The sequence below is a fragment of the Erigeron canadensis genome, chromosome 3, assembly GCF_010389155.1.
Source record: "Erigeron canadensis isolate Cc75 chromosome 3, C_canadensis_v1, whole genome shotgun sequence".
Lineage (NCBI taxonomy): Eukaryota > Viridiplantae > Streptophyta > Magnoliopsida > Asterales > Asteraceae > Erigeron > Erigeron canadensis.
The window spans coordinates 45,107,386-45,132,549 of NC_057763.1; the positions used below are offsets into that span (position 1 = coordinate 45,107,386).

At 35.0% G+C, this 25,164-nt stretch overlaps 6 protein-coding genes across 7 annotated transcripts; 4 read left to right on the top strand and 2 right to left on the bottom strand.

Annotated features, from left to right (window-relative positions):
• The first annotated feature begins 316 nt into the window (after positions 1 to 316).
• LOC122592223 lies at positions 317 to 1,027 on the top strand. Its single transcript, XM_043764418.1, has one exon. It carries the CDS (start codon positions 317 to 319, stop codon positions 1,025 to 1,027), a length of 711 nt encoding a protein of 236 aa, XP_043620353.1.
• A 1,896-nt stretch (positions 1,028 to 2,923) lies between these two features.
• On the top strand, positions 2,924 to 4,906 carry LOC122592935 (heat stress transcription factor A-4c-like). Its single transcript, XM_043765269.1, has 3 exons — positions 2,924 to 3,027; positions 3,383 to 3,792; positions 3,900 to 4,906. Exons 2-3 carry the CDS (start codon positions 3,577 to 3,579, stop codon positions 4,749 to 4,751), a joined length of 1,068 nt encoding a protein of 355 aa, XP_043621204.1. The 5' UTR covers positions 2,924 to 3,027; positions 3,383 to 3,576; the 3' UTR covers positions 4,752 to 4,906.
• A 3,649-nt stretch (positions 4,907 to 8,555) lies between these two features.
• On the top strand, positions 8,556 to 12,321 carry LOC122593401 (pentatricopeptide repeat-containing protein At4g18840). 2 transcript variants are annotated; one of them, XM_043765807.1, is made up of 3 exons: positions 8,556 to 10,461; positions 11,029 to 11,789; positions 11,893 to 12,321. In XM_043765807.1, exon 1 carries the CDS (start codon positions 8,569 to 8,571, stop codon positions 10,144 to 10,146), a length of 1,578 nt encoding a protein of 525 aa, XP_043621742.1. In that variant the 5' UTR covers positions 8,556 to 8,568; the 3' UTR covers positions 10,147 to 10,461; positions 11,029 to 11,789; positions 11,893 to 12,321. The 2 variants fall into 2 exon arrangements, with proteins under 2 accessions (XP_043621742.1, XP_043621741.1); XM_043765806.1 differs by having other exon boundaries at positions 11,029 to 12,321.
• A 741-nt stretch (positions 12,322 to 13,062) lies between these two features.
• Positions 13,063 to 14,118, bottom strand: LOC122594450 (transcription repressor OFP4-like). The gene has a single exon (XM_043766900.1). It carries the CDS (start codon positions 14,019 to 14,021, stop codon positions 13,188 to 13,190), a length of 834 nt encoding a protein of 277 aa, XP_043622835.1. The 5' UTR covers positions 14,022 to 14,118; the 3' UTR covers positions 13,063 to 13,187.
• A 3,469-nt stretch (positions 14,119 to 17,587) lies between these two features.
• LOC122593294 (U-box domain-containing protein 17) lies at positions 17,588 to 20,038 on the bottom strand. Its single transcript, XM_043765686.1, has one exon. It carries the CDS (start codon positions 19,899 to 19,901, stop codon positions 17,706 to 17,708), a length of 2,196 nt encoding a protein of 731 aa, XP_043621621.1. The 5' UTR covers positions 19,902 to 20,038; the 3' UTR covers positions 17,588 to 17,705.
• Positions 20,039 to 22,614: 2,576 nt separating this feature from the next.
• On the top strand, positions 22,615 to 23,613 carry LOC122592224. Its single transcript, XM_043764419.1, has 2 exons — positions 22,615 to 23,224; positions 23,384 to 23,613. Exons 1-2 carry the CDS (start codon positions 22,615 to 22,617, stop codon positions 23,611 to 23,613), a joined length of 840 nt encoding a protein of 279 aa, XP_043620354.1.
• The last annotated feature ends 1,551 nt before the right edge of the window (positions 23,614 to 25,164 follow it).

A 25,164-nucleotide genomic window follows, 5' to 3' on the forward strand; every position in this document is an offset into this window, starting at 1 on the left:
TGCGGCACGTTATTATACAAATTAAAATAAACTAAGGTATTGTATGTTTATTCTCTTAGTTAAAAAATCATGTCTAAATAAGAAAATACTTAATCCATATTAAGTCACTAGAAATGTTTTTTTTTTACTTAATAATTTTTTTTTAAAAAAAAATAATTGAATTGACTTAATTTATATAAATATTATTTATCTATTTAATCACTTTATTAATTCAGATACTTAATGGTTAAAAAAATAACAAACTTAACGAACATCCGAGTATTAGTTATAATGTTTGGAAGAGATTAAAGTGACAGGGAAAGGGATTGATAGAATGATGAAAGGCGAGTTGGGGATGGGAACGAATATCAAATTTTGGATTGATATATGGGATAAGAAGGTTTGTGCAGCTGATCGGTTTAATCAGGAGGAGATGGCTTTTAATGGGTCTTGGAATTGGACCAGATCTCCGTACACTTCGGAGGAACTGTGTGAGCTTTCGAGCCTAGTAAACCTGCTGGATGGTACGGGTCTGTCGAACATGCAAGATAAATGGGTGTGGATGGGCGCCAAAGACAAGGTGATGTCGGTTAGCATTGTAAAGGACCTGATCATAAGTAACAGAGATTTCACTGACAGGTATGTTTTCGATTGGTGTAAATGGGTTCCAAAAAAATGTAACGTTTTTATGTGGAGAGCTGTTATGGATCGGATACCTACATCGACTGCTCTGCAAGCAAGAAACTGCTTTTTTGATAATCCGGAATGTGTTTTCTGTGGGGAAGGAATTGAGAAAGTCGAGCATATTTTCTATGAGTGCATAATAGCGGCTAGAGTGTGGCAATATATAAGTGATTGGTGTAAGTCTCCTCCTTTCTTTATTTTCTCTGTCAAAGACCTTTTGAAATATCATGAAATTAAGGGGAAAAGCAAACTTGAAAAGATGGTCATCAAGGGTATTATAATGACAAGCTGCTGGAGTATTTGGAAAGCGAGAAACGAGATCAAGTTTGAAATGATTAAGCGCGATGCGACTGGAATAATTTAAGACATTAAGTCTTTCGGGTATTTGTGGTTTAGGAGTCGCACAAAGAACAAGGGTATAACTTGGGAAGATTGGTGTAATTTTAAGTTTGTATAGTTTGTTGTATATAAACCGCCGGTAATTTGCCGGGGTTGTGTGAAATAAAAGTTTACTTTTCAAAAAAAAAAAAATTTATAAAGTTTGTCGTAGAACTTTAGTGTAATGGCATTCAATGCAACAGTTAGATACCGCTAACAAGCTACCATTAGGTGTCTAGGACTTTAGGTTATTAGTTTGAGTTTCAACTTTCAACGGAGCCAAACAATACACATCAATAGTTGTATATATGAGCATTAACTTAAATCGTATGCGTATGAAGAAATGGAGCTAATCGGGCCTAGAGGATGCTAATTCCTTTTCAATTAACATAACTTCTTATTTAAGTTATTTTAATATTAAATGTTAAATCAACGCTATTTCTTTCTAAATATCAAATCTTAGCTCCGCCTACGCCTATCAATAGTTGTATGAGCATAAACTTAAACCGTTGCGTATGAAAAGATGGAGCTAATAAGCCTATAGAATGTTAAGTCCTTTCTAAAGGTCATAATTTCTTATTTAAGTTATTTTCTTTATAAATTTAAAGTCAATATTATCTATTATAATCAATTAACCAACCCCACTTAAGTGGGTTGGCTAGAAGTATCTTTTAAATCCACTATGTGGACATCAGAGGTGAGTTTTTCCCAAGGTATCAGGTTCGAGTCTTGAGTTTCTCATCTCAAGGTATTTTCTATGAGGGGTTGGAGGTCCAACAACTCGCTGGTTAAAATTGTCTTCAACATGTATGAATCGAAACTAACTTTACCAAAAAAAAAATAAAAAATCTATTCTAATCAATTTTTCTCAATCAAGCAACCAACCCCTTAATATCAAATCCAAGTTATAGCCCATTGATTGATAAATTTCTCAATCTTAACGATTTTAATTACTCACGTTATTTATTAAATCTTTAAGCAAATATTTAAATTGACAAGATGGTCGACATAAGCATGAGATCTTTCAAAAGATCTCTCTCCCCTCAACCATGTAAACATGTTAAGGGTAATAGAAAAATAGTTCGAAAATGATCACGAGAATATCAAGTTACAACATTGGGCTAAAAAGTTTGTAATTGCTGAAACGTTGAAGAGAAATCTCATCCGATTAATTAAATTTTCTAAATGGGAAATGATTTATCCTTCTAAACTTTAGCCTAATAATCTTACTAAATGTTTTAAAATTTGACATGTGTAACACACTTATTATCTTTCATCTTTTCACCCCTTGATCTTTCCATTTGTCATGATCTTATGATTAACAGGATTATTAAGAGGATCTCCCTTTCTAAGAGGGTGTTTGGGAATGCGTTTTGAAGTAATTATCTGATTATTACGTTCGTAAAACGCAAATAATCTAAAAAAGTGTTTGTGTGAAAAAGTGATTATCTGCTATGAAAACGCAGTTTTGAAGAAGCATGTACCTATCTGCTTTTTCAAAACGCAGTTTTGAAAATGCATAATTTATTTTGAAAACGCAAAATCTATATTATAATCACAATAACAAACACCCCCTAAATTCTAGATTAGTCCGGTGCTGATTATCTTGCAATCCTATCAACTTCTCCATGCGAATGCGAATTATTATTGTATATATGATTAAGGTTTAAAAGGTAATAAAGCCATAACTATAAGGGTGTGAGTTGCAAATACTTCTACGTTGTGACTTAAAAAAAAAAAAACTTCGAGAACAATAATCGAACAAAGGGTCAATGCCTACCGAAGCCCATACGTCACGCTATCAATATTTTCTACAGAAGTCATTAATATAAATAAAGCCCACGTTATAAAAAAAAATAGAAATACATCATCAAAAAGATAATCATCCAACGTGGTTCCTGCAAATTGTATCACATCATTGTTTTCAAAACATTAACAAACCCATATTCGAATATTTGATCTTCGGATGTTTTATTTTTCTCTCAGGTAATTGATCGAACACTTGGTGTGCAGTTTCTTTTTTGTTGATCTTGTACGTATATATTTTGCCTGGTTTTTAAGATTTGTTTAAAGTGGGTTTTCTTTTGCTTTAAGTTTTTCCGGAAATGGGTTGCTATTTTTAACGACTTTGATGTTTGGTTTTCTTTTTCTTAATAATGTAATTATGACTTAAAAGGAACTGTTTTCTTTTTGAAGTAGTACAAATAGGACAACAGTGACTTGATCATATAGTGACTAAATTTTGATATAATTTTAGTTTTGTAATTGTACTGATTATATATGTATAAAGGGATAGATACTAATAAGGCACTCATTTTTTTGTTGATTGTTCGTGTTTCAGGTGAAGCATCAAACATCTGGCGTGTCGTATTTTAGCCATTTTTAGTTAATCATGTTTCGTGATTCTAGTAAAAAAAAAAGTTCATTTTCTAGTAAGTTTTGTTAAAGATTTTGAAACTTGAGTTAGTAACAAGATTTTGGTAATAGTTTAAAGATTTTGAAATTTGAGGTGAGATTTTAGTAGCTGGGTTTAGAATGAGTGATGCTCAAAGTAATGCCAATAGTTTGCCCCCATTTATCGCCAAGACTTATGAAATGGTCGATGACCCTTTGACCGATCATATCGTGTCGTGGAGTCATAACAATCGAAGTTTCATCGTGTGGAACCCGCCTGAGTTTTCAGGCGAGTTGCTTCCAAGATTCTTCAAGCACAATAACTTCTCGAGCTTTATCAGGCAACTTAATACATATGTGAGTAATGCTTTCATGGGTTCTAATTTGTATCCTCTTTTTCTATATATATATATATGTAATTGTTAGGTGATTTTAATTTATTTTTTTATGGTTTAATCTTGTAGGGTTTTAGAAAGATCGATCCAGAACAATGGGAATTTGCGAATGAAGACTTTATAAGAGGCCAACCGCATCTTTTGAAGAATATCTATAGGAGAAAGCCCGTTCACAGTCATTCAATGCAGAACGTTAAGACGAATGGAGCTTCTACATCTTCTCCATTGACTGAATCAGAAAGAACTCGATACAAAAAAGAGATACACAGGCTGCGTTACGAGAAAGAATCGCTATCAATAGAGTTTCAAAAGCACGAACAAGAACAAAAAGAGATTGAATTAGCAGCACGTGCGTTGACTGAGTGTTTAAAGATTGCTGGAGAGCATCAGAAAGATATATTGTGTGCCTTAGATAATACTTCACACCAAACGGCTCTAGTTAATTTGGAGAAAACTGATCGAAAGAGAAGGCTTTCTACTGCTGAAGTTAACAACTCCTTTAACGTTGATATTTCTGACGACAGGCTAACTACAGACGCCCTTTTAGCGTTAGATTTGGAATTGGTGGATCAGTTGGAGTCTTCTCTTATGTTTTGGGAGGATATATTGATTGAATATCATGATGCTTTTGTACAACCTAAGTTGGATCATGAGCTACTAATAACTCAAAAAACAGGATCAAAGGATAATTATGAGATTGACATGAATTCTGAGACGTTCAAGACCGTTGTCACAGACGAAGAGCAAGAAACAGAGAATTTAAAATCTGAGCAGACAAGTGTAAACGACGGGTTTTGGGAACAGTTCTTGACGGAGAATCCTGGTGGTTCAATGACAGATAACGATCGCAAAGGGTTTGATCTATACGGTAAATTTTTGTGGAACACAAGGAATGTAAATAGTCTTGCAGAAACAACTTAAAAGATTTGTTTATGTTTTTGAGTTTTGGTGTAGAAGTATGATGTTCCCTTATGGGGGGTGCCTGTAAATGTTAGGGGTTGGCAGAGACATTTCTTAGTGCATTAGATGTATGCAGATACAAAGACATTGAAATTCAAATCATATTTTTATTTTTACTTTGTTCATCCATTAAATAAGGGAATTCATAATCGTATCATAACTAATCGTATCATAACTTTTGATCGATCTATCAATCCTATTCATATCATGTGCTATTAAAATTGTACCAAATGATACATAGATAAAAAAGTATGGTACTAATATGGATTCCTATTAAATAATATCGATCCTCATGTCCAGCAAGGCTGGAGGTCCTTTTCTTGGACTTATGGTAGAACATGGAAGCAGTCTCTCTACCTTTGGTAGGGGTAAGGTTGTCTACATATCAACCTCCTCATACACCATCGAAGACGGTATTGGGACCCAAAACCCGTGAAAGACGACATTGAGAGTTACTTTTTATTAAATAATTTACTTGTGTTCTTTTTTTGGTACAGCTGCATTGATTGGCGTTTTACCATTTTTTGGTAATTTGACATTTTGACAATAGTCTCGAAATATTGTTTGTATCGTTTGTTTAGTGTTTAATCAAGTCCTCAATTCCACACACTCTTTTCACGAAAGGGGGAGAGCACAAAAATACCAATTATTTCGATAAATTTATCATAATTATGGATGATTGATTTATACTTTACTGTTCCAGTTGTACATTATGTAAATATAGCAAAGAATGTAGCAAAAAAAGTGGTAAGTATATCAATTCTTTTTCACAAATGTTTCTAAAGTTCAAACTTGATTCTTTTCCTATCATGTTAATAAAGTGTTGTATTTTGGATTTCAAATCTCGTTGTTACAATGTCAATTTTCAAGTCATGTTAGTTTATGGATATGGTCCGACTCGATCCAGAATTGCCCATTGACTAGCTTTGGTGGTTAACATAGATCAATGTTCATAATATATATTTGTGATTGATAATTTTGATAGAGACTTTCCAATGAAATATGAGGTCAATTAACAATGGACACCGGTTAATATTAATTGTTTAGGAAACATGCCTCTGATCAATTACTATGGAGATTTTTTAACATCATCACGTCATAATCACCGCCTTATCCCTTGAATTATCTTAATATTATATATTCATGGCATGGTCACAACCTTTAAATCTTTAAAGCGAGATATTAGACTACCTACTATGGAGAAGGACGAGGAACTATGGAGAGATGATGTATTTTTTATTTATTTATTTTTTTGCTTTTTTTTTTTGGCTATTATTCTATTTTATTTTTTTCGTCCAAGTTTTATAATCATCGTATTTTGTAAAGACTTAGGGTGCGTTTGGTTCACGGAATGTTTTTTGAAAAGAATGAAATCTTATAAAGAATTGGGATTTGAATAAATGAAATTTGACGGAATGTTTTTGACTTTTTGAAAATCCAAGTGACGGAAGAAGTTAAATTCCTTCCTCCATATATCCACAAGAAATAGAGATTTATCAAATGATAGAATAGAATGTTTACATTCCTACAAATGAGATCTTCCCTTATTTGAACAACCAAACGCACTAAAAAATATAATTTAATTCCAATTCCATCAGATTTCATCAATTTTTTTATCAAACGCGACCCTAGACATTTCCCAAGTTTACATATACATATACATCTCTATTTATCTCTTTATCTATTCTATATCCTAATATTACATCTACCTCTATCATTTCCTACTCTTCATATCTATACTTATCTGATAGTCTATGCTCCATTTCCTTAGTTTTGTATTCACAACTTCCATGTTTGTTTCAATCTCATATAAGTTCTTCCCTTTTAAACTGTTGTCTCATCAAACTAAATTTAATGACTTCCATCATTTGTTCTGTTAGCTTCTCTTTAGGAATTTGATTCCTATCGAAATTTATTACATTCCTCTCTTTCCACACCGTATAAACATAAGCTGCAAGACTAAGGTTTTAAACTACACTAGCCACTCTATTATTGCTTTTCTTGTTACTAAAACAATTCTTTCAATATCTTGTCATCTGTATGAGCATCTTTATCCTTCATGATTACGTTCATCTCAATCCAAATGTAGCTAAAATAATCACAACCAAAAAACAAGTAACCCATTGAATCAGTTGTTTTCCACATAGAGTGCACAAATTGTGGGAGATATATAGTAAAATACAAAATAAAAATAAAAATTTGGATATGCGTTTAGTCTCTAAAGGCGTGAAACACTTTCATATTGAATTATTTCGGTGGTTCACCCCAAACACCCCTTCATATAAACCAGGGGTGAGCAAAAACCAAACCAAAAAAATCATAAAAACCAAAAAAACCGAAAACCGAAAAAACAAAAAACCATTGGTTTTGGTTTTCTAAAAACAAAAAGTTGTGGTTCGGTTTTAGTTTCTAATGAAAAACCGAACCATAAAAACCGAACCTAACCAAAAATATATATTTTTACTTTATTTTATATTTATATCATTTTATTATTAATTTTTGATAAATATGTTATTATATTTGCATTTTTAGGTGTATATAATAATATCATTTATATGTTTTAAGTGAAAATACACAACAAAATTAATTTGTTTTAATAATTGTATAATTAAACAATGCGTAAAAGATATAAATAGTTATATATAAAATTTGTTTGAAGTTTGTACAACTCACTTTTATAGATTTGTTGTCATTATTGTTGTGTTATTGTTACTAATATTGTTTTGAAAACTTGTCGAAATTAATTAAGGTGTAATTATATGGTATAAACTTATAAACTTTTGAAGCTCAATTTGATCCAAACCACAAGTGATTAAAAACCGATTAAAACCGAAAAACCGAACCGAAATAGACCAAAACTGAAAAAACAAAACCGAAAAAACCGAAACCCAATGGTTTTAATTTTCAAAAACCGAATTATAATGGTTCAGTTTTGATTTAGTTAAAAACCGAACCAAACCAAACCGTATTCACCCCTAATATAAACACATGCTGCAAGGCTAAGTTTTTGAACTACACTAGCCATCCTATATATTATTGCTTTTCTTGTTACTAAAACAGATCTTTCAATATCTTGCCATCTATTATGAGCATCTTTATCCTCTATGATTACATTCATCTCATTCCAAATGTAGCTAGAATGATCACAACTGAAAAACAAGTAACCCATAGTATCAATTGTTTTCCACATAGAATACACAATTTGTAGGAGATATATAGTAAAACACAAAAAAATATTGGATATGCGTTTAGTTTCTATAGGTGTGAAACACCTTTATATTAAGTTATTTCGGTGGTTCATCCCAAATTACTCAATCAGATACAATCAGAAATTAAAAATATTTTGTACCTAGCCTGGGACTCTGCTCCTTAAACCATGCTTTGGACCCTGCATCGGGCGCTGCCTAGGACTACCATTTCTTAAGGGTTTCGATCATAATTCAATTCATATAAGCGTATACTCCACACCACCGTACTTTTACGGTGTCTTATTATGACTTTTTGAGATGTATCATCTCATCAATCTATCTTGAATTTATAGTTTATCTCCCATAGCAAGTCACGTGATGAATGTTATGCTCAAAATTAAAATTGTCTCTCTTATATTAAATGTTCACGTTCTAAATTTTATGGTAAAACAACCACCAAGTTACACATGTTAATGACAATTTTTTAAATTGTTATTAGAAATACCCTGAAAATATACTTCAATATAAAAAAAAACTAAAAAAGTGACATTTAATGTGTAAAATTCAAAGAATCATCACAACTTACAAAAATGGCAACAAACTTTTTTCCCCCACCAATCACCTCTATATCGGAGCTCCGGCAATCCCACGCTCACTTTATCAAAACCGGTCTCATTAGCGACCCATTTTCCGCCGGCCGTCTAATATCCTCCGCCACTGCTGTATCACCACCACATTCTCTCTCATACGCACACTCCATTTTCACACACTTAGAAAACCCAAATTCATATTCTTACAACGCCTTAATCCGCGCATATGCCAACAGCCCCACACCCGAAACCTCATTCGATCTTTTTATCAAGATGTTGTTTGACTTTAAAGTTGACCCAGATAAATATACATACACATTTGTATTGAAAGCTTGTGCAGCTGCTAAAAGTGTTGGTTTTGGAAAACAGGTTCATGGGCTTGTGATAAAATGTGGGGTTGATGATGATGTGTATGTTTGTAATACTTTGATTCATATGTATGCAAAAGGAGGTTTTTTTGAGATTGCTCGTAAGGTGCTTGATGAAATGTCTGAGAGAGATGTAATTTCGTGGAATGCGATTTTGAGTGCTTATGTTGATATGGGTATGATGGAATTGGCGCGTCGGTTGTTTGATGAAATGCCTGAGAGGAATGTGGAGTCTGGGAATTTTATGATTTCTGGGTATGTTAAGGATGGGTTGGTTGTTGAGGCGAGACGTATATTTGATGGGATGTTAGTGAAAGATGTTGTTTCTTGGAATGGGATTATAACGGGGTATGCTCGTGATGGGGATTTTGATGAAGTGTTTCGGCTTTTTGAAGATATGAGAAAGGCTGGGATGGTGCCTGATGATTATACACTTGTTAACGTGTTGTCTTGTTGTGCTAGTGTGAGTGGTTTGAACCAAGGGGAATGGGTTCATGGTTATATTGATAAGAACGGGATTGAAGTGGGAGGGTTTTTAGCCACTGCGCTGGTGGATATGTACTCAAAATGCGGATGTCTCGATAAGGCATTGGAAGTATTTCATGAAACTAAAAACAAGGATATTAGTACATGGAATTCAATGATTACTGGATTAGGCCTCCATGGCTTTGGTGAACCTGCATTAGAATTGTTCCATAAACTAGTGGCAGAGGGACTTAAGCCCAATGAGGTCACGTTTGTTGGCATTTTATCAGCTTGCAGCCGTTCTGGATTACTAGATGAAGGTTGCAATATGTTTGAACTTATGGTGCACACTCACAAGATCAAGCCTACAATTGAGCATTACGGATGTATGGTAGACTTGCTTGGTCGATTTGGATTGTTAAACGAGGCTGAAAAACTTGCAAAAGAAGTTCCGTTTGAAGAAGCTCAGATTGTCTGGGAGTCTCTTTTGGGAGCTTGCAGAAGTCACAATGACGTTGAAATGGCAGAGCGTGTCACTAAAAAGCTTCTTGAATTAGATCCACAGGACAGTGCTGGTTATGTTCAGTTGTCAAATGTTCATGCATATAAAGGGAGATTTAGTGATGCAATAGAGTTGAGGAGGAAGATGAAGGCACAAGGTGTCTATAAAGCTCCTGGTTGTAGCATGATTGAAGTTGATGGAACTGTTCACCAGTTCTTAGCTGGTGAAGGAATGGTGTTGTAGCCAGAACACCTTCATCCAGTAAAATCTCTCTATATTTTGGGACAAAAGAGGCAATCGCTAACTCAAGTGGCATGAAGCTTGGTATATGTCATGAAAGGATGCTTTAAGAATATAAAGTGAATCCCTTCTTTAAAGGACTGAAATGGGGAACCGGCTATGGCCAAATTATATACAGGTGTTCTATATGACATATCTAGAAGACGCAATCTAAGCCATTTACTACTAAATGGTTGATTCCGGTTATGTCATCTGTAATGAGTCAAATAACTATAGTTATCTCAATATGACTAACTCGTGAAGCTTGCAAGCCTAATGGTAATATTTACTGTTTTTAATCCTTATATATAAAACGTATAACATATGTATTTATAATTATAGTTTAAACATGTTGTATAAACCTATCAAAAATCACCAAAAAATGTTTAACCTGCACTTATAGACGTTTGGTGATGACTCTTCGGTTTTCATGCCTATTATTTGATTTTTCATTTCGTAAGTTTCTGATCTATTAAGTTTGCTATTGTCTATCTATTTTGAATACAATGAAACTTTAAATTACTTGCATTTACTTACACATGTTACATTCATCAAAATATTGGCCAACGCATGACATATACGTACAACTTGATATGAGGGAATGAACAAGATAACAACGCATCTAAGGATAGATATCGCATATGCGATAAATGGTCTTAGACCGTGTCAGTAATTGCATACAACAAGTAGGGGTCAACAACAAAACTAGAGACATGATCAACAAATGTGGGGGTGGGGATGAAGGGTTTAGTCCGTCGGTTGTTTGATGAAGTGTAGAGTCTGTGAATTTATCATATCGCTAGGTTAGGGATTAATGTTGGGTTTTTTCTTTTTGATGATTTCTAGTGATGATGGCCAATGATTACACACTTGTTTACGTGCTATGTTGTGCCACCTTGAGGGTTTAAACAACGGTGAATGAATTCATGCTTAAATTGACAAGTTCATGATTGAAATGGATGGTTTCTAGCAACTACGCTTGTGGTTATCTGCTGAATGTGTGGATGTATCGAAAAGGCACCGGGAAATATTCCAGAAAACTTTAAAGAAGGTTATAAGTACATGGAATTCAGTTATTACTGATTAGGCCACCATGACTATGGTGAACACGCATTTGAATTATTTTCTACTATGAATAGTGGCAGGGGAAGCGTAATGAGATCAGATTAGTTAACGTCGTATCAGCTTGTAGTCATTCTCGCCTACTAGACGCAGGTTACAAAATGTTTGATTGGTGCACACTCACAAGATTGAGCCTACATTTGGGCATTATGGATTTATGGTAGACTTGATTGATCCGTTTGGATTGTTAGATGAGGCCGATAAACTTGCAAGAGAGAGGAGTCTCTTTGACGGTGCTTGCGAATTATATGTGTTAGAGTGTGTCACCAAAACGATTCTTGAGTTGGATCCAGACTCTAGACATGAGCAAAAAGACTCAAATTCTGATCCTATCCCAGTCATGTAATTGATGCTTACGGGTAACGATTCTTGAGTTGGATCCAGACTCTAGACATGAGCAAAATGTCCCAAATCCCGATCCTATCCCAATCATGTAGCATGAATTCTGGATTTTAGTATTTTCTGTCATGAAGTGATGCTTACGGGTAACATTTATATGATATACTTAGCACACCCATTTACCGAATCCTGTCTCTGACATATCTATAGGTCTTAATATCGACTGATTTACTAAATGAGTCAATTCAGGTTATTTTCATTTAACAGGTCAAACAAGTTTATTTCATATGGCAAGAACAGGATATTCAAAAATCTGATGCGGCCATCTGATGTGCTGTGTGACATAATCAAATTGATGGTGCGACTAAAGTTAATGACTTTGAAGCTAAAGAAGACTGCTCGTGTGGAGCAATGGCTCGCTGACTGGGGTATTGTAGCTGATCAAACGTTGCAATATGGATGAGTGATTGTTTTAGCTGTTCTTCTTGCTACTTTATATGTATTGGTTGTGTTTCCGTTGGCATATAGGTAGACAGTAGACTAGTGGTGTTGACTAAGATATAGTTATGCTGGTTATTATATTTGTGGTGTGTCACATATATAAAGTAGTGTGTTATTCAATCACACTACTTGTACTAAACTTCTGATGAATGTTGTTATATAAAGTCATCGGGATAACCCATGACCCAAAAAAGCAGGTCAAACAAGTAAATGAGAGAAAAAGAATGCAGGTTGAAAGGAAACAAGTTAAACGGGCTAAAACATGTTTGAAGTGTAAATTTGTTTCTAACGGTTAAGACATTCTAAATCAGTCTTTGGATAGAATACTATTAGAGTATTGGATAAACTAAAACTCAAAGTTAACATTGACACATTAATTATTTGAATAAGCTATAGTTTTGGACCAAAACTAATTAGGTCAGCTAACCTGATCCGGTGAGTACTATAAACAGACTCTGAATTTTGCTCTGTTCCGTGAAATTCATAACACTTGGCTGTTGGCTACATATTTAGTTGAATTGAGTGTTTGATTTGATAACCAGAATGTATGTATGTGTGTGTGGTAATGATGAACCGTGCGGGCGTGGTTCCAAGCCCTGATGGAGATATCACAAACTGATACAACACCACCTTCAGTGTGATGTTCAGCGTGGTGCTTACACGACAAGTTTTTCGAGTGTGGTCCGTGTGAGTAGTATAAAGACTAGATTTTGCATAGAAAATTCTAATAGTTCACAATTGCATGGGTTTGCCTAGAAATTTTGGATTGAAAATTTTGCATAGCATAGGAAACTTCGGACATTCCCATGGGGCATTGTCAAAACTAAAGTTACCATTGTGATGGGATAGAGTTTGTATTGATTAAAAATGGTAAAAGTCAAAAAAGATAAAGATAAAAAAAAGTAAAAGATTGTCAGTTGATGTTTGTTTATTTGAAAATATGATTACTAGAGAGATCAAACATTGTAGAAATTATTACTACTACAAATTTACAATTTCATCAAAAGCCATATATCCAGGCAATGTGAAAATATGGAACAAAGTTAACCTTTACTTAATTCTAACCAAACCTCTTGAAAGACCTTAACAATAAGCTGATGGTATTCATCGCAATTCAAGGTGAGATAGCAAGCCAAGAGTTCCTCGAGCTCGTCTCGTTGTCTGATTCCATTCTCTATGATCATCTCTATCATCGAGTTTCTAAAGTCTTGTTCTGGATCATATGAACTTTTAATGATCGCAAAGCTACCGAGATAAGTTCTGAATGCATCTTTGATTGCTATCTCCTTATTCATCCTGATTCTTGTTCTCTTCATGACGTCTTCAAGAGCTTTGATCCGCGGAGAATGACAGTTGACTTTACGACCATGCTTTGACCTTTTTCTATTGCTTGCATCAACACATTTTCTATCCTTATTATCATTCTTTAAAATAGCCTCATTGATTTTCATGTCTTTCAGCTTTTGCCACTCTTTCTCCAAGCTCGAATCCACCTTGATTCGTCGTGTGGTTGAATCCGCCTTCAAGTGATGTTTCTGAATTATGACGTCCGATATATTTTCAAACACAACCTTCTCTACTAGCGCTGTAGAACCAATTCCCCTTTCTCTTGATTTCTGCTCTGCATTAATGAACTCTCTCATTGACACCATTTTCTTAAAACTTGTAGAGCTTGATGGCGAAACATTGAGCCTATTATCTGAATTGTACAAATTCTCTTCATTTCCGCACCATCTTTCATTCCAATCATCAAAACGCGCGTATTCTGGTTCGGGTTTTGCAACATTTTTCATCTTCATGGACGTCAAACTCCAACTTTTTAGAGATTCATTCGAAGATGCTGTCTGAATTGTTTTCTTTCTTCCCCACTTGATCATTTTGGATTCTTCTAGTTGGCCTCTCTCTTTTTTTTTTTTTTTTTGGATGGAAGATACAGAATTATTGTGAGAATGTATGTATTGAATATTGATTGCTAGAAAGGATGAACTTAAATGGATAGTAGCAATGTGGACTATTTGACTACTGTAGTTGTTATTTTTTGAAGTTTAAAAGAAAGGCCCGCCATAGATCTTGTGACCACTTTACTTCACTTTTTCATTTTTATTTGAAGGTTGTCCTTTGCTTTTTGTAGCCTGGTTGTCATAAATAAAGGGGACCATTTTTGTCATTTCCCTTTTCTTTGCTAGGCATGACTTAAGGCCCTATTTTAGTGTGCCTGCCTCACATAATTTAAGATTTTATTTTTGTTATAAATTCTTGGGTTTCTGGTGTAGACTGTAGAATGACTTTAGAAAAATGTTGTTTTTTTCTGTGTTTACCATAAAAGTTCTTTGCTTGGCCCATTTGGTCAAGTATGTGTGTCATGTCCTAGGCAGGACCAAGGGATCACCATTATAACAGGTTTGTGACACACTAAACCAAATTTCGAAAAGGAGTCTTGTGTTTTACGCTGATTTCTTTAAATGGTATCTCGTTCAACTCAGTATTTGCTCTCTTGTTGGATAAGGAACATCGGGTTAAATCCTTCTTGTATTTGGTTAATTACAGACGAATTTCTGTTCTATTTTAAGGATGAGGTTCCTTTCCTATACACCAATGTGTTTATTTACTCTAATAGACATTAATGTGATGACCTAACGTATCTCTAAATGACCCTTTGATTAGATGTATTTAGGAATCTTACTGGAGAGTTTAGTCTTTTGTACTTAAAACCCAATTTCAGGAGCTAAGTTGTGTATGCTTTGACAACAGGTTATGGTACCCCTACCTACGGCATACACCATCGTTAAGTTGCATTAAAGTTCTTTTCATCTTTGGCCTAATACACCATGTCTACTTGCATCTAATCTTTCCTGCAAGTTTCAAACCTCCTGTATGCATATGCAAATTGTAGTAAGATACAAATGGGTAAAACACACAAAACGTAAGTTATTTAAGAAATTTTATGATATGGGCCTAGGAGTAAATTGATTGATTATGCCATTACTTAGATTGTGAATAGGAATTAGCATGTACTAGAGACATGTGAATTGCAATAACATGTGATGTAATTTGTACTGAATTAACATTTTTGTATCCAGCTTTATGATGAGTTAGCAGGCAAGGCAGGGTTGCAGGGCAAGCATGGCATTCACAATAAAGTGAATGAAAATGTAAATATTCAAGTACATATTATGTTTTTCAAGGGTTCCAGCATCAACAGTGAATGTAAACAAATTGTTGAATCAATCAAGTACGAGTAAATGTCATGTTTTTCAACATTTCATTTCTTGGAACTTTCATTGCAGGTTTGATTAAAGATCTTAACAAGTTGATGAATTTAATATTGAACATGTTGGTTGAATTTTTACTTTCACATTTGTCTTTGGAAAAATAATTTAGGAACTTAGGATAGCAGTGATTCAGTGAACTACGCATCTGCTTTCAAATATATATCATCAACAAGCTGTTTTATCTTACCAAGTAGGGGCTGCAATCGTGTCGGGTTCATGTTGGCGATTGGTGGGTTGGAATTACTTAAACCCATGTGAATTGAGCTCATTGAGCAACAACACTTTTAGGGTTTAGATTTATATAAAATGGTCAGACATATCGATACGTTTAGCTTCGATGTAAATCCACATGTATGTCGACTTTAGGTCTGATTTGCGCATCTCGTCAAGATATGTTGCCGCTACTGAAATTAACACCGGCCTTTTTTAGTTAAAAATATATATAAATGTTATATTCTAAATGGTTACATTTACCATAAGTTTTACCATTATATAAAGGATAAGATTGCTATATATATGTTATGTTCAAGAAATCTAAGTTTTACCATTATATAAAGGATAAGATTGCTATATATATGTTATATTCAAGAAATCTATGTATTAGTAATACGTCGTTGTTTAGCAAAATCTGCAAATTAATACCATGCGGTATTGAACGTTTTAGTACATTAGCAAAATTATACAATTTAAGTAAACTTAAGAGGGAACTTATTCACCATTCGGTTAATAGCCCAATGGTAAGGAAGCTAGTCATTACTTTATACCAAGTAGAATGTGGAATCTCAAGTTCAAGTCTTTACAAAGTTTTTTCCTGGTATTATTGTGCATTTGGAGGACTATTACTAGGTATTGGGTGGGAACTTATTCATGCAGTTATCAAAGATTACGTACAGTAATTCAGTAAAGAATAAATGGAGGGTGTAATATGTCTTTTCCAACCTGTAAGGATTCAAATGAAAATATGTTTTGGCTTAGATGCAGCCTTACAGTACCTATGCAAGGCCCAGGGCGTGTTAGAAAAAAGAATATCAAACTAAACATGTTACATGTCATGACAAACCTAAAATTCGTATCCTGTTTTTTGATAAAATTGTTTGACTCGAAACTCGGCATGACATGATAACCCTTTATTTATTTTATTTGACAAAATCGAGTGATACACAACCACTTTAGTATTGCTATGATTTTAGGCCACACAAAGAGGCAAATTTGGTGCTCTGTTTGCCATCATTTAAAGATTTTGACCTTTTGTTAGTCGACAACTGTATATCCAAAGTCCACTATGTGCATTATCCCTGTCTTTTACTGCCCACAAAAGTTCTACATATATACAGAATCATAGAATCAACCATCTTCCCATATACAGTATTGCTTTTCTATGTTGTACCATGTGGATAAAGATTTGTACAGTTAAAGTGCGGAATTGGATATATAAAGAGACATGTCGTTGCGCCCAAATTGACCGTTAAAAAAACTTACCTTTAAGATGTAACACGCATCTCTGAGTGTTGTCATATTTGTTGAATCTAAGGCAGGCAAAATTTTAATGCATAAAACGTAGAAGTAGAGACAACCATCGCCAGGGAGACTAGTGGTCATACGTCACGATATCCGTACAAGAAATCTCAACATCTTATCGTTAGAATCTCGTTATATAAACACTTTGTAGGAGACTAGTTCAGAAACGACCACTATCTATATGGACATATGGTAGACTTGTTAATATTAATGTTGTTACCAAAAAAGATTGGTACACTTTTTAAATTAAATAGGATATTATATTAGTTACAATGCCTTGCAAGTATTTATATTCATTGATGAAGTTGGCTATTTTATTCCATTCCCCAAAGAAGAATTCGCACAAAAACAGAAACATGCAAAGACACAGCATGCTTAAGCTAAAGTAACATTTGCAAAAATGAGAATATGACCTTTATATATGTTCATATGGGAATCCAAAAGAAGCACTACAACTTTTTGATATGTAAGATACAACTTAATTTACTGTGTAAAATAAACAACTTTTTTGTACTATTTTTGACCTAGAAGAGAAGCAAAATAGGCAGAGACAGGTTGCAGCATGAAGCATGCAAAACTGTGGCATATTTAATGGGGAAAGTCACGAAAGAAAGATACAACTATTGTAGCATAAAATACAAGTAGACTAGATAAACAGGGTTAAATGAATGAATCTTTTAATTATAATTTATAAATAACAGATTAACATAACAATGAATATATTTGGAATAACAGATGAGGCTTTGGATCTTGATAAAACATGTTACCATGCTATGAAACCGAAACAGACATAGACATTGAAACCGAAACTGTCTCTGCTGAAAAGCCCGAATCTAGATTTCCAGTAGTAGAGTTTCCGGCAAAACCATACCCTAATCGAAAACCATTGAAATGCAACGTATCATAATGACAACGTTGGAAAACCCGTGCCAGTGATGCTGCCTTCCTCCTAGCCCGTTTTGTCCCAGTAAACAACAAGCTTTGTATCAAACCCGCCAATGCTGGAGCTTTCAAGACACGTTCGGTGGTGTGCGCCCCACCACTCCGACAAAGCTCAAGCAACGCCGCCACTGCGTTTTCTTTACCTCTAGGTGTCCCACACCTCATTACTCCAATCAGACCGATCACCACTTTTTCCTCATTTCCGACGGCTTCGACACCGACAGGTTGTCGTACTATTAACGCCAACGCACCAGAAGCTTCTTCAGCCACATTTTCACATTCCAAGGCCTCGACTAAAACTTTAACAACCCCATTTTCAATCATGTTCACACAGTTTGCTGTATGCGTTGAGAGATTAAACAAGGCGGTAACAGCATCTTTCTTGCCTCTTGGCGTCCCATCTTTTAATAAACCCGCTAATGTAGATAACGCACCTTCCTCATCTGCTATCATTGTCTTGTAATCATGAACTGCAGAAAGACTAAACAACGCAGCAGCTGCATTTTCTTTTGCCTCAATCGTTTGCCCAAATCTTAAAACGCTCACAATCGATCTCAAACAACCTTCTTCGTCCATAATTAATGTTTTATTCTTTTCATAGATTGAAAGATTCAAAATTGCAGTCACGGCATTCTCCTGTGCTACCGCACTTCGTGAAGAAAGCAAACTCTTCAAATGAGGAATCACACCCGATTCAGCTATAAATCCACGGTTTTCTCTCCCTGTTTTTGCCAATAAACGGATTTCACGTGCAGCAATTGTCTTCCCACAATCTGACCCATTTTCAAACTGTTGAATCAGAAGCCGAACAGTTGCCTTGTTAGCCTCAACTGCCGCCCGGCTAGCCGGAGCTGCCAGAAATGATTCGGATCCAGGGTCCAAACTTTCTGGAGGAGTATAAGGTATCTTATGCGCCATACACCATTGCATAATCAGATTTCTAAGTGCCCTATTTGGGACAAGATTCTTGTGCACAAGAACTTGCCCAGTCTTCGGACAGCTACAATGCCCTTCTTCAATCCACCTAGAAATCGATCCTCTATCAAAAGTCTGCCCAGTCGATATAATAACAGGATCCATCATCAAATCCAACGAAATCGGGCAGCAAAAATCCTTAGGAATGCTTACAAAAGTATCCGCAATCTCTTTCGAGATCAACCCTTTTTTCCTACCCCCTCTTTTGACCCTTTTCATCCCCTTGAGAGCTTCAACTTCATCTTCATCAAATCCGAACAACAGAAACCTACAATACCTAATCATAGCTATAAACCCACCAAGTATTGAACTTGATGGTTCAAGATCACTCTCATGACTAACTATTTGTTCTTCCAAATACTCAATTTCAATCCTGCAAGCCCTAGCATCTATAATTCCCAACTTCTTAACAAAAAAATCATGAAATTCTTGTAAAGTTGGGATCTTTCCACACCCAATATCATCTAACATCTTAAACAGCATCAATCTTGAATTTTCATCATGGGTATCAATAAACAATTTATCATCTTTTCTTGATTGACCCTTTAACAAGTCAATTTGTTCTATAACATCAATACTAACTATATCTTCTAAACTGGTAACAGGGAACACATCTAAAAGGGTTGAAACTTCTTGATCAAGATCATGAAAATGGCCAGAAATCGATGGGTTTTGAAGTAAAAGCCATAACTTACTAGATTGTGCACAATAATCAAGCAAGATTTTAGACCTATAAAGCAAAAGGTACAACTCTTTAAAGCACAAAACAACCGTTGACGGTAGGTTTGACTTTGACTCACCTGTTGATGAATCTTGAAAGGAATCCAACAAGATGTAAAAAAGCTGGATTTTCCTAAGCAAAGATCTTGTGTTTTTCTTCTGAAACGACAGCGTTTTGTTGGAGAAAGATGTGATGAGCTGTGATGAGATTGTTGTTAAGGTTTTGAGGAGTCCGACGACGTCGTTTTCTAGATCTACCGGTGCTAAAAAGGCGTCTAACGACGGCGAACGGCTCCGGCGTAATGATGAAAAGATAGCAGCTGATGCCATGGAAAAAAGCTGCTAAATGCTTTTTAAAGATTTTGGGGTTAAATTTTGTGAAATAAAATTGTGGATTGAATTTATGGAATTTTGGGTGGGATTATTAATTGGTGTGAGAATCCGCGTGAAGGAAGTAAGACCATATGGAAGGAAGAAGAGGGGAGATGAAGTGTTTTCTATGGAAAAATTTATGGCTTTTCCTTCCTTTTTTTTTTTTTTTTTTAAATTTATTATTATTATTATTATTATTTTTTGTTGGTGACAGCCTTTAGGGTTGTCGGTAAAAACTAATTGGGTGCATTAAAACTTATACCTTGCTGTTAGAAAAATCAGGGGCGGTTTTTAATATATAATGTACAAGTTTTTAAGCATGTAATATGTTGTTAGTAACAGCCCTTAAAACAAAATAAAGTATTTTATGATTTATATTAAACATGTTTGACTCATGTAAATTAATAAATTTTGGAAAGTAAATAAGAGCAGATTATTAAGTTTCCTTTTTAGATAATTTTCTCCTTTTTGAATATCATTCGTCAGGTTGTAAAAAGAAAGTTTATATGTAATTATGTGTAACGGCTAAAAGGTGTAAACATGATTGACTCATTTAAGTTAACCATTTAAGAAATTAAGTGCAAATTATAAGCCACTCAAAAAGGAAATAAAAACGATTAGTTACTATCCAACCAAAACTTGTTTCTGTTACATTAACATAACAATTTTTTCTTATTTCATCTATATTTATACTCTTTATATAAACAAACTATCTCTCTCTAAATTAAACAATTTACCTTTAAATTCCTTATTTTACCTTTTTAATTTACACTACCACCAAACACTTTAATCCTGAAATATCAAAAATACTCTTAAGAAAACTTTGCGCCCAATTTGTCTCCCTTCCCTTCCCCTGAAGCTGCTCACATATTATACCAAAAAACACACCCATACCCCCCCCCCCCAACAAAATACACACATACATAGCCATAAGTACTGCGATCCCTCTAAAACACACATAGTCACCGCCCCCAGAACCGTCGTCGTCTTTGTTGTCTAAAACACACATAGCCATAAGTACTGCGATTCGGTAATCGAGTGGGTACCGCTAATTAACCATCGTTTTTTTTCTATATCTCGTCGCATCGTGTGGGTGCAAAACTAGTTAACATATATAGTTGTTAGGGTTATAGATAAACTATTAGTCAAGATATAGACAAATAGAGAATAAAATAAAATACAATTTATCATTATATATTTAGTTGAAATAAAAAAAAAAGAGCATATTGTATTTAAACAAAATTATTCTCACTCGGTGCATTTAAAGGTAGAAATCAATAGTAAACCTTTAAGCTCCCTTTTCATCTTTCACACTCCCTTTCTTACATAATCGTAAACCTTTAACCTCATCCACCACGAAATACAAAACATCCATCTTTCATCCACTTTTAATATTTTTAAAAATATGCATAGGAAAAAAAACATTGGTGGAGGTGAGGGAAACCCCCTCGAATTTCTCATATTTCACCTACCTTTGCAAATTGAAAGCTTGTGCTCACACAGGTTCCGGATTGTGGATCATCCATTTTTCGATGCGTATGCTTAAAACATCGTTGAATGCACACTAACTAATCACCGTTGAGGGTAGGCTATGTAGACCCTTATAAACTTAAAAGGATCAACAGAAAAATATGAATATTATGAGAGAAAAAAAGAATTAATATTAATGGCCTTAAAACGTTAAGATTAATGACAACTCACATGCGGGTAGTAGTTTAAATACTAATCGTATTAAACTGTAATTTGCCCATATGCAAAGAATTAAGACTCTCTTGAAGTCACTTACCTTAGGGCTACTTGTCTTATTATTCCTGTCACTCTTTCCGACCCTGAATTTGACTGTAGCTAGGCTGGAATCTCCTCAACGAGCTGGAGTAGCGAATGGGAACAAGGGAGGCATGGGATGACCTTCCCATTTGATCAAACTACTGACTCTAGAACAGCTCAAACAATAGTAAGCCCATTTCCCTTTCTTGTTAAATTAAGACTTGAATAAAGTTTATGTAGACTGAAATTAAGCTCAGTAAACTAGCCCAATATTTTAATTCATGTAACCAGTTAAAGAAGAGAAGAGCTGGCACGAATCGTCTTTGCTGCATAGACTCATGATAAATGAATGCCTCTGGCTTTTACAATACTTGTTGGGATAGTAATTTATTTAGACTACTGTAACGACGTTTAATACAGCCTCAGTAAATAATATATATAGATGGCTAAAAATTGCCAAACTTATAGCTCATATATCATCAATTTTGTTTATCAAAATTTGTAACAAAAATTGTATAATGTATATGAGATATAATACAGTTAGAGGGGTGGGAGTGGATGCGGGGAACCCCGGCCCCGCGTGGGCACACCTCCGCCAGGGGTTTGGGGTGGGGTAAAATGGAAGGGAATTGGTGTAGTGAGCCCGAGGAGAGAGAAGAAAAGGTGGGGACCGCGTGCAGGAAAATGGCGAATGGGGGTTGGACACGTGGCGAGGGGAGCGGGGTACTAGCCGTTCGGGGTGTTTTTGAATTTTTTTTTTTTAATCTTTACCTCTTTTTCTATATATATACACTTTTTTCTTCCCAAAACAACACCCAACTACTCCTATTTTCACTACATTTTTATAAAAATTCAAACACCCTAACCTTTTCATCACTAAATTCTTACATCCATAAAAAAAAATATGGCTTCCGGTAATTTGGATAATTCGAGCGACTCTCCCGACGAATCAAATGATAGTTCTATGCAATTCTTTCTTAAAGCGTTAGACTTTCTTGAAGATACGACAAGTTCTAGTGATCCTCAAACTCGCCGGTATACGGACCGGCGTCGGGAAATTGGTCTTGTCACCCTTATGAACGATTGGTTCGTTCCAGAACCAAAATACGAAGACGATTACTTTCGTAAGAAGTTTCGAATGGACAAGACCATGTTTTTAGATATCGTGCGTAACATTGAAGCAAACTTCCCGTATTTCCAAGAAGGTTACGATGCAAGAAAAAGAAAAAGTTTTACGGCGATACAGAAATGCACATCCGCCGTTAGGCAACTCGCGACGGGTAACACACCAGACGAGTACGACGAGTATTTGTGCATGGCAACCAGAACCGCACGCGAAACTCTTGATTATTTTTGTGATGTCATCATTCGGTTGTATAGCCGAGAGTACCTACGCAGGCCAACGTCACACGACGTTGCGCGCATCTTCGAGGCCCATGAGCTTCGACATCATATGCCCAGGATGCTTGGTAGGATCGATTGCACACATGTCGAGTGGTCGGCATGTCCTAGATGTTTGAGAGAGCAATACACGAGGGGTGACCACAACGGTCCAACTATTATGCTTGAAATCACCGCGTCACAAGATTTGTGGATTTGACATGCTTTTTTCGGTGTCCCGGGGTCGGACAACGACATCAACGTGTTGAATACATCCGATTTGTATGTCACAGCGCGTAACGGAACGGCTTCAGACTCTTCATTCACCGTGAATGGCCGAGATTATAAATGTGGCTACTATCTTAGTGATGGGATCTACAACAAGTGGTCAACACTTGTTAAAGCATACCCGTATCCAACCGACCCTAAGGAAAAAAGATTCAAGAAATTGCAAGAGGCGGCTAGAATGGATGTCGAGCGAGCTTTTGGTGTTCTCAAAGGTAAATGGAAAATTCTTCAATGACCTCTTCGACCTCAAACGAAAGACAAAATTGGGAAGTATGTTCATACATGTATTATTTTACACAACATGATCATTAAGAGGGACGGGAGGACAATCTCACCGGTCCATATAATGGACCCGCCAGTGCAACCGGTGTACGATGAAAGTGTGTATGCGGAGTTGATAGACGAAGAAGTTCACCATCGCCTTCGATATGATCTTACGGAGCACGTATGGGCTCAAGATTTGGCGTATCTCGATGATTAGTTTTTTTTAGTATTATGTAATGTTTCTTTTTTTTAAGTATTATGTAATGTTTTTTTTTTAAGTATTATGTAATGTTTTTTAGTTTTTAATATAATAAAAGGGTATGTTTTTTAATTTTAATATAGTTTGTGAATTTGTTAAGTAAAAATAAATGGAAATAAAAAGGATGATGTGGAAATTGGGGTTGGGGTAAATGGCGCCACCATTTTAGGGTGATTTGGGGTGAATTGGAGAAGTTTGAGGTGGAGAGTTTTTATTGGAAGATGGTGATGTGGATATTTAGAGAAGTTTGGGGTTGGAGAAATCACTCCCACCCCCCTTATAAATAGTGTATTATAAATTTTTTATTTTTCATATTTAACATATTCAACACCACCTAATTTTAGTGGCATATGACAAAGTTTGTTAATGTATACACCACCACCCAATAATTAATTAAGATTCGTAGTCAAATAGTATGTTTAATGTAGACTTAACCTATACGTCGACTATTATTATGGAAATGCATGTTAATAAATAAATTATTATACCAGGCATCGAAATGTATAAATAAGCTTTAAGTATTGAATATGTTTCAAAGTTCAACTTGATGATGTGTGATTCGAGATTGCCGCAAACAGTCTAAAACACTATACGTAAACTTTTAATATTCTAAAACACGTGTCTAAAAGGAGAAGAAAATGATCATATACAAATATCATTAAATACAATAATACAATATTAAATAAAATTAGAATCACATACAATTTCATCCATGTCTAGGTCCCCAAATCCACGGTCTTTCTCCAAATCGAGTCTAGGTGGGCCTAATGAGCTCAATTAATTAATGCTTTGAGCTTAAGACTTTATCGACACTTTGAATATATATTCTTCATCTATCTACACTCTTCAAACAATAACGTGGGCTTAATTTAATCATGGACCCAATGGGACGATAATGTACCACTGTTTATAATACATCTACCACACTACTGCATTAGCAACTTATACGGTTTGCGTATAAGTTGTATATTATGATAGATAAAAAAAAATATATGAATATCACTATTTATAAAAATATGCAGAGAATACTACATCTTCATATATACGATTCTTGTGACATGTTGGTGCATTTTCTAATGACAACAACATTCAAAAAATATAGTTTTGAGTCTTTAGTTTATGTAATAAAGTCAAACGTTAAGTCTTACCATGTAATAAATCAAACTCGAGTTGGTCAAACTCGTGTTGACCTGCACGAGCTCGGATGATCAGACGTTTTGGGTTCGGCCCATGGACCAAGAAACTCGAGAGACCCATTAGTTT

What these genes read in the sequence shown, in the direction of transcription:
- LOC122592223 (XM_043764418.1), top strand. Translation starts at nt 317, where the DNA reads ATGAAAGGCGAGTTGGGGATGGGAACGAATATCAAATTTTGGATTGAT.
- LOC122592935 (XM_043765269.1), top strand. Translation starts at nt 3,577, where the DNA reads ATGAGTGATGCTCAAAGTAATGCCAATAGTTTGCCCCCATTTATCGCC. An exon ending in TCAGGCAACTTAATACATAT is followed by an intron (nt 3,793 to 3,899) that starts GTGAGTAATGCT and finishes TTAATCTTGTAG; the next exon opens with GGTTTTAGAAAGATCGATCC.
- LOC122593401 (XM_043765806.1), top strand. Translation starts at nt 8,569, where the DNA reads ATGGCAACAAACTTTTTTCCCCCACCAATCACCTCTATATCGGAGCTC.
- LOC122594450 (XM_043766900.1), bottom strand. Translation starts at nt 14,021, where the DNA reads ATGATCAAGTGGGGAAGAAAGAAAACAATTCAGACAGCATCTTCGAAT.
- LOC122593294 (XM_043765686.1), bottom strand. Translation starts at nt 19,901, where the DNA reads ATGGCATCAGCTGCTATCTTTTCATCATTACGCCGGAGCCGTTCGCCG.
- LOC122592224 (XM_043764419.1), top strand. Translation starts at nt 22,615, where the DNA reads ATGGCTTCCGGTAATTTGGATAATTCGAGCGACTCTCCCGACGAATCA. An exon ending in GTGGTCGGCATGTCCTAGAT is followed by an intron (nt 23,225 to 23,383) that starts GTTTGAGAGAGC and finishes TGTATGTCACAG; the next exon opens with CGCGTAACGGAACGGCTTCA.